This window comes from Lactuca sativa, chromosome 9, assembly GCF_002870075.4.
Source record: "Lactuca sativa cultivar Salinas chromosome 9, Lsat_Salinas_v11, whole genome shotgun sequence".
Taxonomy (NCBI): domain Eukaryota; kingdom Viridiplantae; phylum Streptophyta; class Magnoliopsida; order Asterales; family Asteraceae; genus Lactuca; species Lactuca sativa.
This window is the reverse complement of record NC_056631.2, coordinates 66,363,814-66,377,583: the sequence shown is the minus strand read 5'-3', so window position 1 is coordinate 66,377,583 and position 13,770 is coordinate 66,363,814. Positions and strand designations below refer to the sequence as shown.

Sequence of the window (13,770 nt, the reverse complement as noted above, 5' to 3'; positions counted from 1 at the left end):
CATAGAAACTATAGAAACTAAGGTGAAATTGAAGAAGATGGTGGAGGAGTGGTGGGACCATATTTGGTCGATGCATCTTTTTAAAAATTTCTTTAATAATTAAATAATTCAATAAACATTATATATATATATATATATATATATATATATATATATATATATATATATATATATATATATATATATATATATATATATATATAAAAGTAGGTTCATGCTAAAACATAAAGATCTTGCGAAAACATGAAAACATATTTTATCTTATAAAAAATCAAACAAAAGTACTATAAAAATTAAATTTATTAGCAATAAATTAACGATAATAAGTTTACATTGGATTGTGTTACGGTAATATAGATTTAAAGACAGTTTTAACAACTATTTTTTTTTCATGTTCTTAAACACTGTTAAATTCATGTTTTCATAATAAAAATGTCAAAAATCATGTTTTGCTAATATGAAACAATTTCTTATTTATCCTCGATTATCATCATGTAGTAATTGTATATTTTAATTAAATTAAAATAAAATAAAATTCAATCAAATTCCCTTAAATTTAGGATTAGTTACCAAAAAACAAAGAAATATTCAATTTTTTATTTTTTTTATTAATGAAATATAAAAAACATTTTTAGTCAAATTTATTTAAGATAAAACTTCAAAAATGGTCCCTGTGGTTTTCAAAAATTATCAAGTTTAGTCCCTAAGTTCAAAAAACCTCACAGATGGTCCCTGTGGTTTCAAAACTTTTAACAAATGGTCTTTCTCGCTAACTCTGTTAGCTTTTGACCGTTAAGTGAAGGGCATTTCTGTCTTTTCACTATTACAGAGACCATTTTTGAAGTTTTGCCCTTATTTTAAAAAAAAAATATTATTTAATATAGAAAAGGTCTCTCTCTCTCTCTCTCTCTCTCTCTCTCTCTCTCTCTCTCTCTTTGATTCCATTCGCATCTTCACTTGCTTCCTCGAACAATCAAAATCCAATTCATAAAATCTTTCATATTAATCCCATTTATTCCATCGACTTCTCAATCATGACCATGGTGATAACTTAATACGCCATAAGATCAAGCTTCCGATCGTCAAACTTCATGGGTGTGGAGGGAAACAAACAGACGATCTTGAGCAATGATCAGAAGAACACCACATATAAGAAATCAAACCCTAAACTAACTTTACTACCTCTAATCGCCCTAATTTTCTATGAAGTTTCCGGGGGTCCATTTGGTGTAGAAGATTCAGTCAAATCTGGAGGCGGAGCTCTACTTTCATTACTAGGGTTCTTAGTTTTCCCCATTTTCTGGAGCATCCCAGAAGCACTAATCACAGCCGAACTCGCCACAAGCTTCCCTGAAAATGGCAGTTATGTCATCTGGATATCATCGACGTTCGACCCTTTTTGGGGTTTCCAAGAAGGGTTTTGGAAATGGTTTAGTGGGGTTATGGATAACGCACTTTACCCTGTATTATTTCTCGATTACTTGAAGCAATCACTCCCAATCTTCGATCAATTATATGCTAGAATCCCAACCCTTTTAGCAATTACTATCTTATTAACTCATCTGAACTACAAAGGGCTTCACATTGTCAGATTTTCTGATGTTCGTCTTGCTTCTTTCTTACTCCTTCCATTTGCAGTCATGGGTATTCTTTCAATCCCCAAAATCAGGCCTAAAAGATGGATAACTTTGGATTTCAAGAAAGTTCAATAAAGGGGTTACTTCAATAGCATGTTTTGGAACTTGAATTATTGGGATAAAGCAAGTACATTAGCTGGTGAAGTTGAAAATCCAAGTAGGACGTTTCCGAAAGCTTGATCTCAAGGCCCCAGGGAGAGAGAGAGAGAGAGACCTTTTCTATATTAAATAATAATTTTTTTCTTTTTTTTTAAATAAGGGCAAAACTTCAAAAATGGTCCCTGTAATAGTGAAAAGACAGAAATGTCCTTCACTTAACGGTCAAAAGCTAACGGAGTTAGCGAAAAGGACCATTTGTTAAAAGTTTTGAAACCACAGGGACCATCTGTGAGGTTTTTTGAACTTAGAGACTAAACTTGATATTTTCGGAACCACAGGGACCATTTTTGAAGTTTTGTCTTTATTTAAAATCTGAAAAAAAAAATCTTTAAATTTTTTTTCTCCTATTTCACGTTTTTGTTTTTCAAAAAAATGAATAGAAATTCAATCTTAAATCAATACACTTGTATTCACAAACGAAATGTTTCTTCAAAAAACTTAATACTACTCCAATCACAAATGAATAAACATCAAATTACAAATAATTCATTCACATGAATAAATACACTCATTCACATGAATACACTACTATTCATAAATAAATAAAATCATTTACACATTGTTACACCCCCGAACCGAACGGCGGAAACGCCCGAGGGCTCTTGTGACTCAAATTGAATACCATCACAATGAATATACATGAATTATAACACAAATCATCACCATGCATTGGAATATTACAACTGGTATTGTTTACATTCAGTACATTGTTTTAAACATTACAATTCCAAAACATAGATTGTCTGATAGATAATTTAAGCAAAACACCATGACATTTCCTGATACTTATTCTTCGGCTTACCTGTTACCTGAGAATACAAGTTATTTTGGAAAAACGTCAACATATGAAATGTTGGTGAGTTCATAAGTAATATTATGGAAAAATGATTTTTGTGAAGTTTGAAAAACCCAGAAAATCCGATATTTTCTGAAAAGAGTATTTGTTTATAAAAAGTGTGAAGATCCGTAAATATGCTTGTCGATTTTGAAAACATGTATAATTGTTGAACTTTGTATACATCACATAGGTGAAAATGTTGAACTTTCCGGGAAAACCCGATGTTTTCCCAATACGCAAATTACATGACTTGTTTATTGTTATATCGATACGACGAATGTTTTTGATTACCCAGGTGACATTGGATTAACTAGGGTTTGTGAGTTGTTACAATTACGCATTAATGAAAATGACTAGTTTATAACTACAGGTTACGAACGATCCTTAAGGCGTCGTCCGTACTACTCACATAATCCAACCACCCTGACTTCTCTTGATTAACGCCACGAATCTGTTTACTTGAATTCTTATAAGTCGGTCAACCGGGGAGAAAGGAGGGTACGAAGCCCCCTTTATTTCCATAAGTTATTCAAGGCTATCGGGAATGCGAAAGGCACTTGGCCTAACTCGCATTTGACTTCTCGACCTCACTAGCAGTACTAATGGACCATTAGGGCCCAATAGCACAATAGAGCTATTGAAAGTCCTTTTACATGGAATTGGGTCATAGGATGCCCATTAACATGTAAGCGCATTCCCTTCGGGCCCAAAGATCAGGTTATTGGGCTAGCAAGGCCTAACAAGCATGATTTAAAACTTTCAAGCCCAAAGTTTGAATGTTGACTCATCATAGTTATCGCGTGTTTATTGAAATACTTTGGTTTATTGATTTTTGTTTTGTTATTGATTCGAGACTGAATCAATTCGTTTTGTAACGATATTTGTTGTTGAGAGTGTATTTGTTTTTCCGATTCGTCGGTAGTCATGGATCTTGTATTTTGTCTTAGTGAATTAATTTGTTTAAAAGTAAGATTTTTACCTTTTCACAACCTTTCTTTTATAAAAATAGCACTTTTAGTCCTTTATATAAAAGAATTTCATTTTAGTCCTTAAAACATTATTTTGACACTTTTGTATCATAAACTTGTTGAAAAGACATTTTTAACCCAAATTTATTTTGTAAACAGATTTAGCCCTTCCAGAATGATGTTTTCTCGGTTAAAACCCCCAGTTTCGCAACTTTTACAATATTGGCCCAAAATAGAAAAATTTTACATTTTTTATCCTTTTTGAATTTGAAAAGCATTTTTGACCTTTGAAATAGTTTTAATACACTTCAAATCCCCTGTTTTACAGAAAATTGCATTTTCAGCCCCTCAAACTTATAAATCTCGCATTTTGAGGCTTATTGGGCCAAAAAGCCCAAATCTAGCCCATTAGGTTCAAAATTTACACTTTAAGTCCCTTAAAAATGTTGTTGTTCAGAAAAATTATTATAGAAACTGTTTGGAACCTTTTGACCCCCCAGAAACTATAAATTTGTCGGTTTGTACCCTAAGTTTTGTATTTTTGACATTTTAAGCCCTAAAATGTGTTTTATGTTAGGATATGTTCAACCTAACCTCATAAACTATTTTTGTTGTCTTGATTATTGTATAATAACTTAAGATATGTTTATTTCCTTTCTCATGCCTTAGATCTCGGTTTTTACACACTTTTTGATAACATATTCATCATAAAACACATGATATCACACACATACATGCATCAAATCACACATAGCATACATTTACACATAGATCTACACATTTACTTGTATTATCCCCCATAAAACTCATAAAAACCGAAAAGAAGGGGGTATGAAACTCACCTTGGGTGTGGTTTCGGTTTTGGAAGGAAAAGATGAAGAAGAATTCGATCCTAGCAACCTTTCTTGGAGGATCTCGAACTTGGATGCTTCTAAGGTGCAAGATCATGAGTTTGAATGAATTAAGAGATGATTCTTGAATGAAAGGAAATAGATAGATTATGGATCTAACATCAACTTACCTTAGATGATGTGTTTATGGGTTAAATCTCCTTGAAAGCTTCCTTAATCTCGAAAATATGGAGAGGAGTGGAGAGAGTTTTCTTGAGAGAATTGTGAGTGAAGTGTGTGTGTGTGTGTGTGTTTGTTTAGATTCGGCCGAGAAGGAGAGAGGGAGAAGAAGAGAGAGTGAGCTTGCATGGAAATATGAGAAGTGCATGGATGTTTGAAGTGTAATGCCTAGTTATCCCCAATACAAAAATGATGTGGCATGCAAGAAGTCAACTCTTCTCTTTCTCTTGGGCTTGGGCCGAGATTTGGAGAGAAAAAGGAAGGAATTAGGCCCTTAAATGCCTAAGTCCAAATCATAGCTAATTTAGATAACTATTGGCCCAAAATAAATCAAGTAATGATTTTTATGGCCCATTAGGGCTAATTAGGTTAGTTATGGCCCAATGAGATTCATTTAAATATTTTGTTTCATTCTAGGCCCAATATGGCCCAAAATATTAAAATAAATGAAAGTGGGTCCAATTAGAGCCCATTCAAGAGTTCTAAGCCCATGATATTCCAGTTGGAAGCTTATTGGTCCATTGGGCCCAATAAGGAAGTCTTAGTCCAAAATGGACTTAAACAAGGACTTCTAGGGTTTCCAATTATTTGTTGACTATTTGTAGTGCTTATATGAAGTGTTTGATTGAAATTCTGTTGTCATAGAGTAAGCATCATGCATGCTTTCATGTTTTTGATTCATATTTGACATAAGTGTTGTAGTTACAAGGCACCAAAAATTTCTAGTTGTGACACACATTAATACACTGTTATTCATAAATTAATACACATACTATCATAACATAATTACCTCTAATCATAAATAAATACATTCATTCACATGAATACACTACAATTCATAAATACATACAACAATTCACATATGAATACACTGCTATTCATAAATGAATACAGTGCTATTCATAAATAAATACACATTCTATCATAAACAAGTATAATACCCTTATTTAACAGAACATGCAAAAACCTTCATAAATCTGAATTTGAAACCTTTCATCCAACAATCCCTGCACATCTTTAGAAAAACATTTCTCTATTTCTTCCTTATGAACCTCCCCGTCTTTTGAAATTAAAGGAAGCATCAGTCTCAGAGAAACTTGAAATGTATTCTGATCGAAGGAAAAACAATTTCATATTCCTGTGTCATTTAAGATGGATGTCCGATTGCAATCTTAAGAGAAAGGTGGAAAAGAAAGGCAGAATGATTTCATCTTCAGAAATGATGAATCTGAGTTCTGGAAACAATAATATGTGTTTGAGATTATGACTTAAGAACTTTAGATTATTTTACAATAAATAAGTGAACAAAAGGTTAATAAAATCTTTATTTAATTGTCTTACAGAAGTACAGGATGTCCAAATTCATCCCTAAATCATCCAAAGGCAAGTTTCATTGGTTAAACCATCAAGCTAAACCAAACGACCAACAATTGATGCTACAATTGAAATGACATAAGTGAACAAAAGAAGGAAGGATTTCACATGTCTTCGACAATGATGAATCTGAGTCCCAAATGTGGAAACAATAGCTAGTTTGAAAGAGAAAGGCAGAATGATTTCATCTTCTTTTGTCTTTCAAGACGGATATCCGATTGCGATCTGAACCAGGTACACACCTCCCTCTTGGTTTTCCATGAATCGGGTTGTAAGAGACCGATTGAGATCGAGTTGCAGGAGGCTGATTGGAAATCTACTTGCATGTCCAATTAAGGCTATGAAAATTGAAGGTACAATGAAGGTAGGCTAAGAGATGAAGATATCATGGTGTGTAAATGATGGAGGTAGCCACCTGATTCAACCCTAGGTATAGAGAGAGAGGGGGGGGGGGGGGAGAGAGAAGGATACGACAATTGAAATAAGAGTGGGAATGAGAAATTATAGGATTAACCTAAAGTTTCAATTACTGTTATACTCTTATGCCATTTTTAAAGTTACACTTTACTACCAATAGTTTTAGAAATAACATAAATGACCCGTTTGATAATAGCCTTAGATTTGAATATTTAGATGTGCCAGATGTGTTCTCGCGTTCTCAACCTTTTAGGTGTTCTCATTTGATCCTACTCATATATATATATATATATATATATATATATATATATATATATATATACACACACACATACACACACACAAAATGATAATATAGTCTTTTTATATTTGGTAAGGAACAATCGCACAACAAAAATCTATCATAGGGATCGTCTGAGTTTAAAAAAAAATTAAAAACCAAACACGTAGATTACCCCAAATCACAGTGACCATTCATATAATTTACTATTAAAAATGTTAATTAAATTTAAAAAATGATTAAAAAAAATCAGGGAGATGTAAAATAGTAATTCCAGATAAGATATGAAACAAAATGAAACAATAGGGACTAATCACACAAAAAAATAAAATTATATTGATGAAAGGCGTATGGATTATCATAGGTGTCCTCAACTAGCTAGTTTTGGCAAACCACATGGACCAATCGTGTACTTTTGCCTTGTTTTAATACACGGGAAGCCAAAAATACATCACGGTTTTAACCCTATGGAATACATAATAAAACTGTTGGGAAAAACATGCAATACTTGTCAAGACTTAGAACAAATCTAATGTCACTTGCTAAGATCTGATGACCCTTGTTAGGAAGTAATGCGAATAACAAACAAAACTAAAAGCACACAAAGACACAATATTTATGTGGTTTGGTCAAGGAGACCTACATCCACGGGCAGGAGGGGAGTATTCTTTATTTCATAGTTCTCAAATAGAGGTTACAAGTACAATTCACCAGAGATTCGTCATACTCACTAAGGATACAAGATACAAGACACTTCAAATTACTCTGCATGCATCTCTATTTATACTTGAGAGATCATACCTAAAACCTAGTGGGCCAAGCCCATTGGCCCATAGGCCCATGAATAGTGACAACCAATCATATTTTGCCTTGAAACATCTTCTAGAACATTCTTCCATGTCATACACCCCATGTGTAACGTCCGTAGATTCGGGCTAGTCAATTTAGAGACAATAAGCATTAAAATGACTTCTTGATAGAAAATTATTTAGAATAAATAATATTAACCAAAGTTATAGTATATGTCACAAGGATTACATACATATAAGGAACGCTGAAATCTGACCTATAACGAAGAAGTTATGGCACGTTGAACTTTTGCGATTAAACCGGCAAGACACCGTGTATTGTAAAAAGTGGATTTTGACAAAATACTTTTTAGCCTTAGCGATCTAAACGAAATTCATAGTATACGTTCAACCGAGAGTGTGCATATAGCGAACGTCCAAATTTGACTTCGTTTGAGGAAGTTATGATTTTTCTAAGATTTAGCGTAGCAATACACAACTCGGAAATCGAATTTTAGATTGGTCGATTTTTAATTGAAACAAACTAAACGAGAATTGAAGATCTCGTTAATAAGAGCTCAACGATGTAAAGACAGTTAAAAACGGACGTCGGATGACAAAATTATGAATTTTTAACGGACTTTAACTATCTAAGTGTGTTAAAATATAACTTTAAAAATTAAATTCAAAATTAGCCGGCATAGTTTAAACGAAAGTTGTAGATCACGTCGCAACCTACACGTAGATATAAAGAACGTCAAAAACGAAGCTCGTATGCGAAAGTTATGGAATTTAGAAGATAATTACTTTTTGGGTTAAGCTTTGGAAGTGACACGTGGCAAGATCTGTGCCACTACTTCCTCCCTACGGCTTTGCACGAGATCGCGGCATGTGGCATGAGTACGCCCAACATACCCTTGCGTACGCCCTGCATACGAAGGTGCTGGCACCCTATAAATAGGAGGCGTTTTTCACTCTTTTTCTCACATCTTCTCATCCATTTCTCTCTCAAACAACCCAAACCCTCTAAGCATTTCCCTAGCACCTCCTAGGTGTTAGTAGCAAGTCCCGAAGCGCCAGAAGGCCCCAATAAGAATAAATTTCGGCTCAGAAGTTCTGTCTGCGCAGAGCCAGGTTCCTCGCAAACCCCCCCTGTAAGTTGAGTTATGCTTACCATATTTTAGTTATAACTTATGTTTAAGTTCACTATCGTTATTATGAACCTATAAACAAGATTTATCAGTGATTCCAAGTCGTTATATCGATTGATCTACTTACGGGGATGATGTCTAGGCTGTGATTTAGTAAGGTGTTTAAAGTGGGATTTCCAAACAATATACTTCGTATACTAAACGGACCCTACCTCCGATATGATCCTACATGGTCGTTCCTTACTTGATAGATCATGAAAGTATACTTTGAGTTAATGATGAATCTAGAATAATAATTAGTCGCAATAAATATTAGACTAAAACTTAGCGATAATAATGCTAGGTTACATCAAAGGAAAAGACAGTTGCTAGAAGCGAAGCATTGTCCAAATTTCAAGTCATCACTTTAACAAGTGAGTGCATAGTCTTTTTCATGAACATGATTTTAATACAAGTATTAATCAAAGTATTAAATATATTTATGTGTGAAATATTTGATATTGCCTAAAATACGTGTTAAGAGCATCTCTGATAATATATTATGGTTTAGGACACAAAATAAATCTAAATTAATTAAGATGAATATCGGGTAGTGTCTTTTTATGAGTACGGGTGAGATATACACGTAAGGTAGAACTTTAAAATTCATCATTGATCCAAGAGTATGGATTAGACATAGTCATTTGTCCCTTGTCCGAGAGTATGGAGGGGGCATAGTCATTTTTCATTGATCCGAGAGCATGGATTAGACATAGTCATTCGTCCCTAGTCCGAGAGTATGGAGTGGGCATAGTCATTTGTCATTGATCCGAGAGCATGGATTAGACATAGTCATTCATCCCTAGTCTGAGAGTATGGAGCAGTCATAGTCATTTGTCATTGATACGAGAGCATGGATTAGACATACATGATCCGGGAGTATGGATTAGGTAAAGCTGTTAACTTTAGATCTGAGAGTATGGATCGTGTCGTTGTGAGGATCGAAGGGGTGGGGTAAAATTGCTTATATGAGGTGAAATTGTATATATTGTGAGTTTTAAAATATATATATATATATATATATATATATATATATATATATGTCATAACATTGTGGAATTGAAATCCATATGTACTCACCAGGTTTTCCAACCTGACCCACTTAGTTTATTGTATCACAGGTGGCTATAGGAAAGATACATTCTGCTGAGAGATTCAAGGAGTATTGGGCCACTAGTTTAATTACTTTAAGGTTTGTAATATTTCGTTATGCTTATGTTTCTGTATTGACGATGACATCCTAATGTTTTAAATAAAAAAAATATATTTCTTCGGAAATGCTTTGATAACATCTTTATCATGTTTTCTGGGAACAAATTCCGCAATACTATTTTTCGAAAAGGGTACTCTAATTTTAAAATAAGCATAAATAAAATTTTTAAAATGACCGTGAATTTAGGGATGTCACACCATGAGCATCAGCAACACACATATGGATCACCTTGACCATAATGGAGCAACATGATGCACAAGTGGAGCATCATGATCACTTATGGTCCAACATCCATCATGGTGGCACAACATGGTGTATTTCTTGAGCACGATCATCTTCAAAGCAAATGTGGACCAATATGGCACAACAAAGGAATCAAGATGGTGCATCATGTACCAAGATGGTCCATGATGGCGCAACATCTCCTTCATGGTGCAACTTCCCTTCTTGATGGAACAACAACATCTTCTTGGAACAACTTCCCTTCTTGATGGAGCAACATCATCTTCATGGCTCAACATCTCCTTGGCTTAACATCTTCACTTGGCTCAACATCACCTTCGTGCAACTTCCTTCTGCATGACGCAACATGATATTCCATGTTGCTCTAAGTGCTCAAGGTTACTCTAAGTGCTCCAAGTTCTCCATGTTGCTCCAAGTGCTCAAAGTGCTCCATGTTACTCTAAGCCACTCCCAGTTGCTCCAAACCTCCTTTTGGAAGATCCGTTCCTTTGCCACCGTGTCTTCCGGATTCTCCTTGGCACCATACTTTTGAATGCATAACCTATCATAGAACATGATAGGTTTCTCCACCTTCAAAAGAAGACTTTGAACAAGACCAACCGCCAATGATTTTCTTATCTTCATACCACTTTCATGGTCCAAATCTATCAATCCAACCAAGTCCAGATGTCGTGCATTTGCACCATATACCATACAAACATCAAGCGATCCCTTCAAGTGTCGCATGGAGCCCTTCGACGACCTGCAACTTCGGCAAACCATCGCATGGAGCTGTCGTTGTGGTTACAAATCGACACAAGCCTCCACAACCTCCATTTCATCGTTCATCATTGTTCTCACCATTTTCATCACCTCCACAGCTTCCACCTGCATCGGAATGTCGATATGGGTTTCACACCCACTGAAATGGCATCGTCTTCTCAAGTACATGGTGGTGGTGGCGGGATGCGCACCCTCTGAAATTGCAATGACGATAATGGTGGCGGCTAGGGTTTCTCCGATGGTGTGTAGTGATGAAGACGATGGTGAAGGTGGTCGGTGCATGTTAGGTTATATATACACATTTTTGACGAATTAAACATAATTAGTTCCTCAGTTGAGTTGGTTAGAGTGTTTGAATTGTGTGGGCGAGACCCAGGCTCGAGTCATAGCCTATCTTTTTTGGGTTCTTATTTTTTTGAGCAAACCAAACACACTCTAATCCTAGAACCAAACATCCCTTAATGCCATAGAAGGGTAAAATCGGAAAAGAGGGCAATTGTAACAATTTTTACCTGAATGTGCGTTTTTTTGTATATAAAAATGGACTTAGGACATAACCGAACATTTCTTGAAAATTTGAGGGTTTTTATGGCATTAGTGTTGGGTTTTGAGCACTATAACACTCCTATGGTGCACATGCAACCCTAAATGCTTTGGATCTATGTTTTTCTCTAATTATACATGCATTTTTGTTTTTCCAAGGCATTCATCCTAGCTAGCATACAATTGAAGCTATATAATAAAGAAACTCAATTTGGATGCTTATCTCTTGAGTAGGGTAGAGTTCTTGACCTTTGAAAGCTTGAGCACCTCCAGTGTGATGCCTCTATTGGTTCACAAACACCAATATACAAGAGGAGGCTTAAGAGAATAAGTTACTTATCTCAAAAAATGGTGTAACCGATTTTGGCTCATGAGGGTTCTATTTATAGTGTGGAAAATGCTAGGGTTACACTTTGTAAACCCTAATGACCCATGACTTTCCACATTCTTATGCTCCATGGATTTAGCCTCCATGGACTATCCATGGAATAGTTTAGCCCTTCTTCATAATCATGGATCATTGGCCCACAGTACAAGAAATATTGATATACATAATCAACCCCCATATATTTAATTAGTCTCTTTTGACCACAAAATTAATTCCAAATTAACTCTTGATCAATACTAATTAAATAATATGATTTCATATTAATATATTTTACTTGTAATATATTAATAAACCATAAATAACCTTATTCTTAAAATCCATCCTATCAAATTGCACTGGTGAAGGCAACCCAAAAAGGTTCATGCTATAATCGGGTCAAGTACATCCCAATTATAGTTATGGGCTTAGACACCAAATCCAACAATTAGCCCTATTTTTTATTTTCCCAAATTATTTTTCCATTTTCATTTAAAAAAATGGCAACTATCAACTGGTAAAGAGGAATTTTCAAATGCTTTTTTGCAAATTTGTAAGACTTTAAGTACTTGTTATGCAGCTTCTTCATCTTGTTTAAGGTTGTAAAGAGTTACTGCCAGCTATAGTATCAAAAAGGTGATGGAGGGGTCATCGGAGCCCATGACTTTTTCATGATTCTTAATGAAACATCTGATTTTCATGAATGCTTTTAAGTATTAAATTGGAACTATTAAACTTTTAGGGGTTTTCCCTAGGTAGCGACACGAAGGATGGAGGGGCGTGGGGCAACCTATGTCGTGACGCGACCTGCCAACCTTTAATGAGGCTCTCGGTGCAACGAGCCTGATGTTCCAAACCCTAGAAGCCTCGAATTTTGGGCTTATTTAAGGGCATAATTCTCTAGGGTTTCGTCATTTGGCAACCTCCATCTCTAGAGAATCCATCTCAAACAAACCCTAGCCTCCAAAGTTAGTTTGAGCCTTATTTCCTTGATTTTATGAAAATAGGAGAAAAAGATGGTTATTCTTGGTGTATGGAAGCTTATTAAAAACTTAGAAGCAATAATCTCACCTTTTTTGTAGACCATTGTAAGTATAAATTTCCAAGCTTGTTACTTTATCTTTTAGATATAGATTTGTGAGACTTTTGGTGTAAATTGGTCCCTTTATAGTGTTCTTGGAGTTGGGAGAACTCCAAAACCTTAGGGATGTTGTGTTTGCTCCTGGACTTGTTAAGGGGTTAGAAAATGGGAATGCATGCACTTTCTTTTTGTCCCATGCATGAGCTATGGTCCTTATAGAGTTAGGTTTAGAGTTTTGAAGTGTTTGAGCCTTGGAAATAGATAAAGTTGCATTAAGACCTTTATAAGAATCAAATATGAAGTTTTGAGCTTATGGAATAAAGGGATCAAGTCATTAGTATAAACGTTGTTAAGCCAGATTAGCGACGTGACTAGGTTTAAGGCTCGCGGCACGAGCTTGAGGCAGATCGCGACTATTTTGCCGTCTAATGGTCACAGCGCACCCAAGTGTTGGTCATGATCATAACCGTTGACCGTTGACTTTTGACCAGTTTGACTTTTGGTCAAACTTGTTGGGAGTTAACGTTTAGTACAAGGTTGGACCTCTTTTTGGTTATAGGCGGTTCATGATTGTTGTATATTATAGTGAGACTGTGAAACTGATAATTTTACCTTCACGTGAGTTTTTTTCACTATATTACTTATATGATATGTCATGATTGAATCTTTTGTGGATGCATGTGTAATAATGTTCATGTTAGTATGCTTAGCTAGACCAGTAGGGTGTTGATTATGGATTGTTGTTTGATGTTTGTTTATTATTATGTTATGTGCTTGTTGAGCTGATGAGAAGATTGGGATAGGTCGTGAGTCAAACAATGTTGGGTGGGTTGATGACAAGAT

The 13,770-nt window shown here is 35.1% G+C and overlaps 1 protein-coding gene across 1 annotated transcript; it reads left to right on the top strand.

The window, feature by feature from the left end:
• The first annotated feature begins 1,091 nt into the window (after positions 1–1,091).
• On the top strand, positions 1,092–1,712 carry LOC111920437 (probable polyamine transporter At3g19553). Its single transcript, XM_023916022.2, has one exon. The coding sequence runs from the start codon at positions 1,092–1,094 to the stop codon at positions 1,710–1,712; it is 621 nt and encodes a 206-aa protein (XP_023771790.2).
• Positions 1,713–13,770: the final 12,058 nt, after the last annotated feature.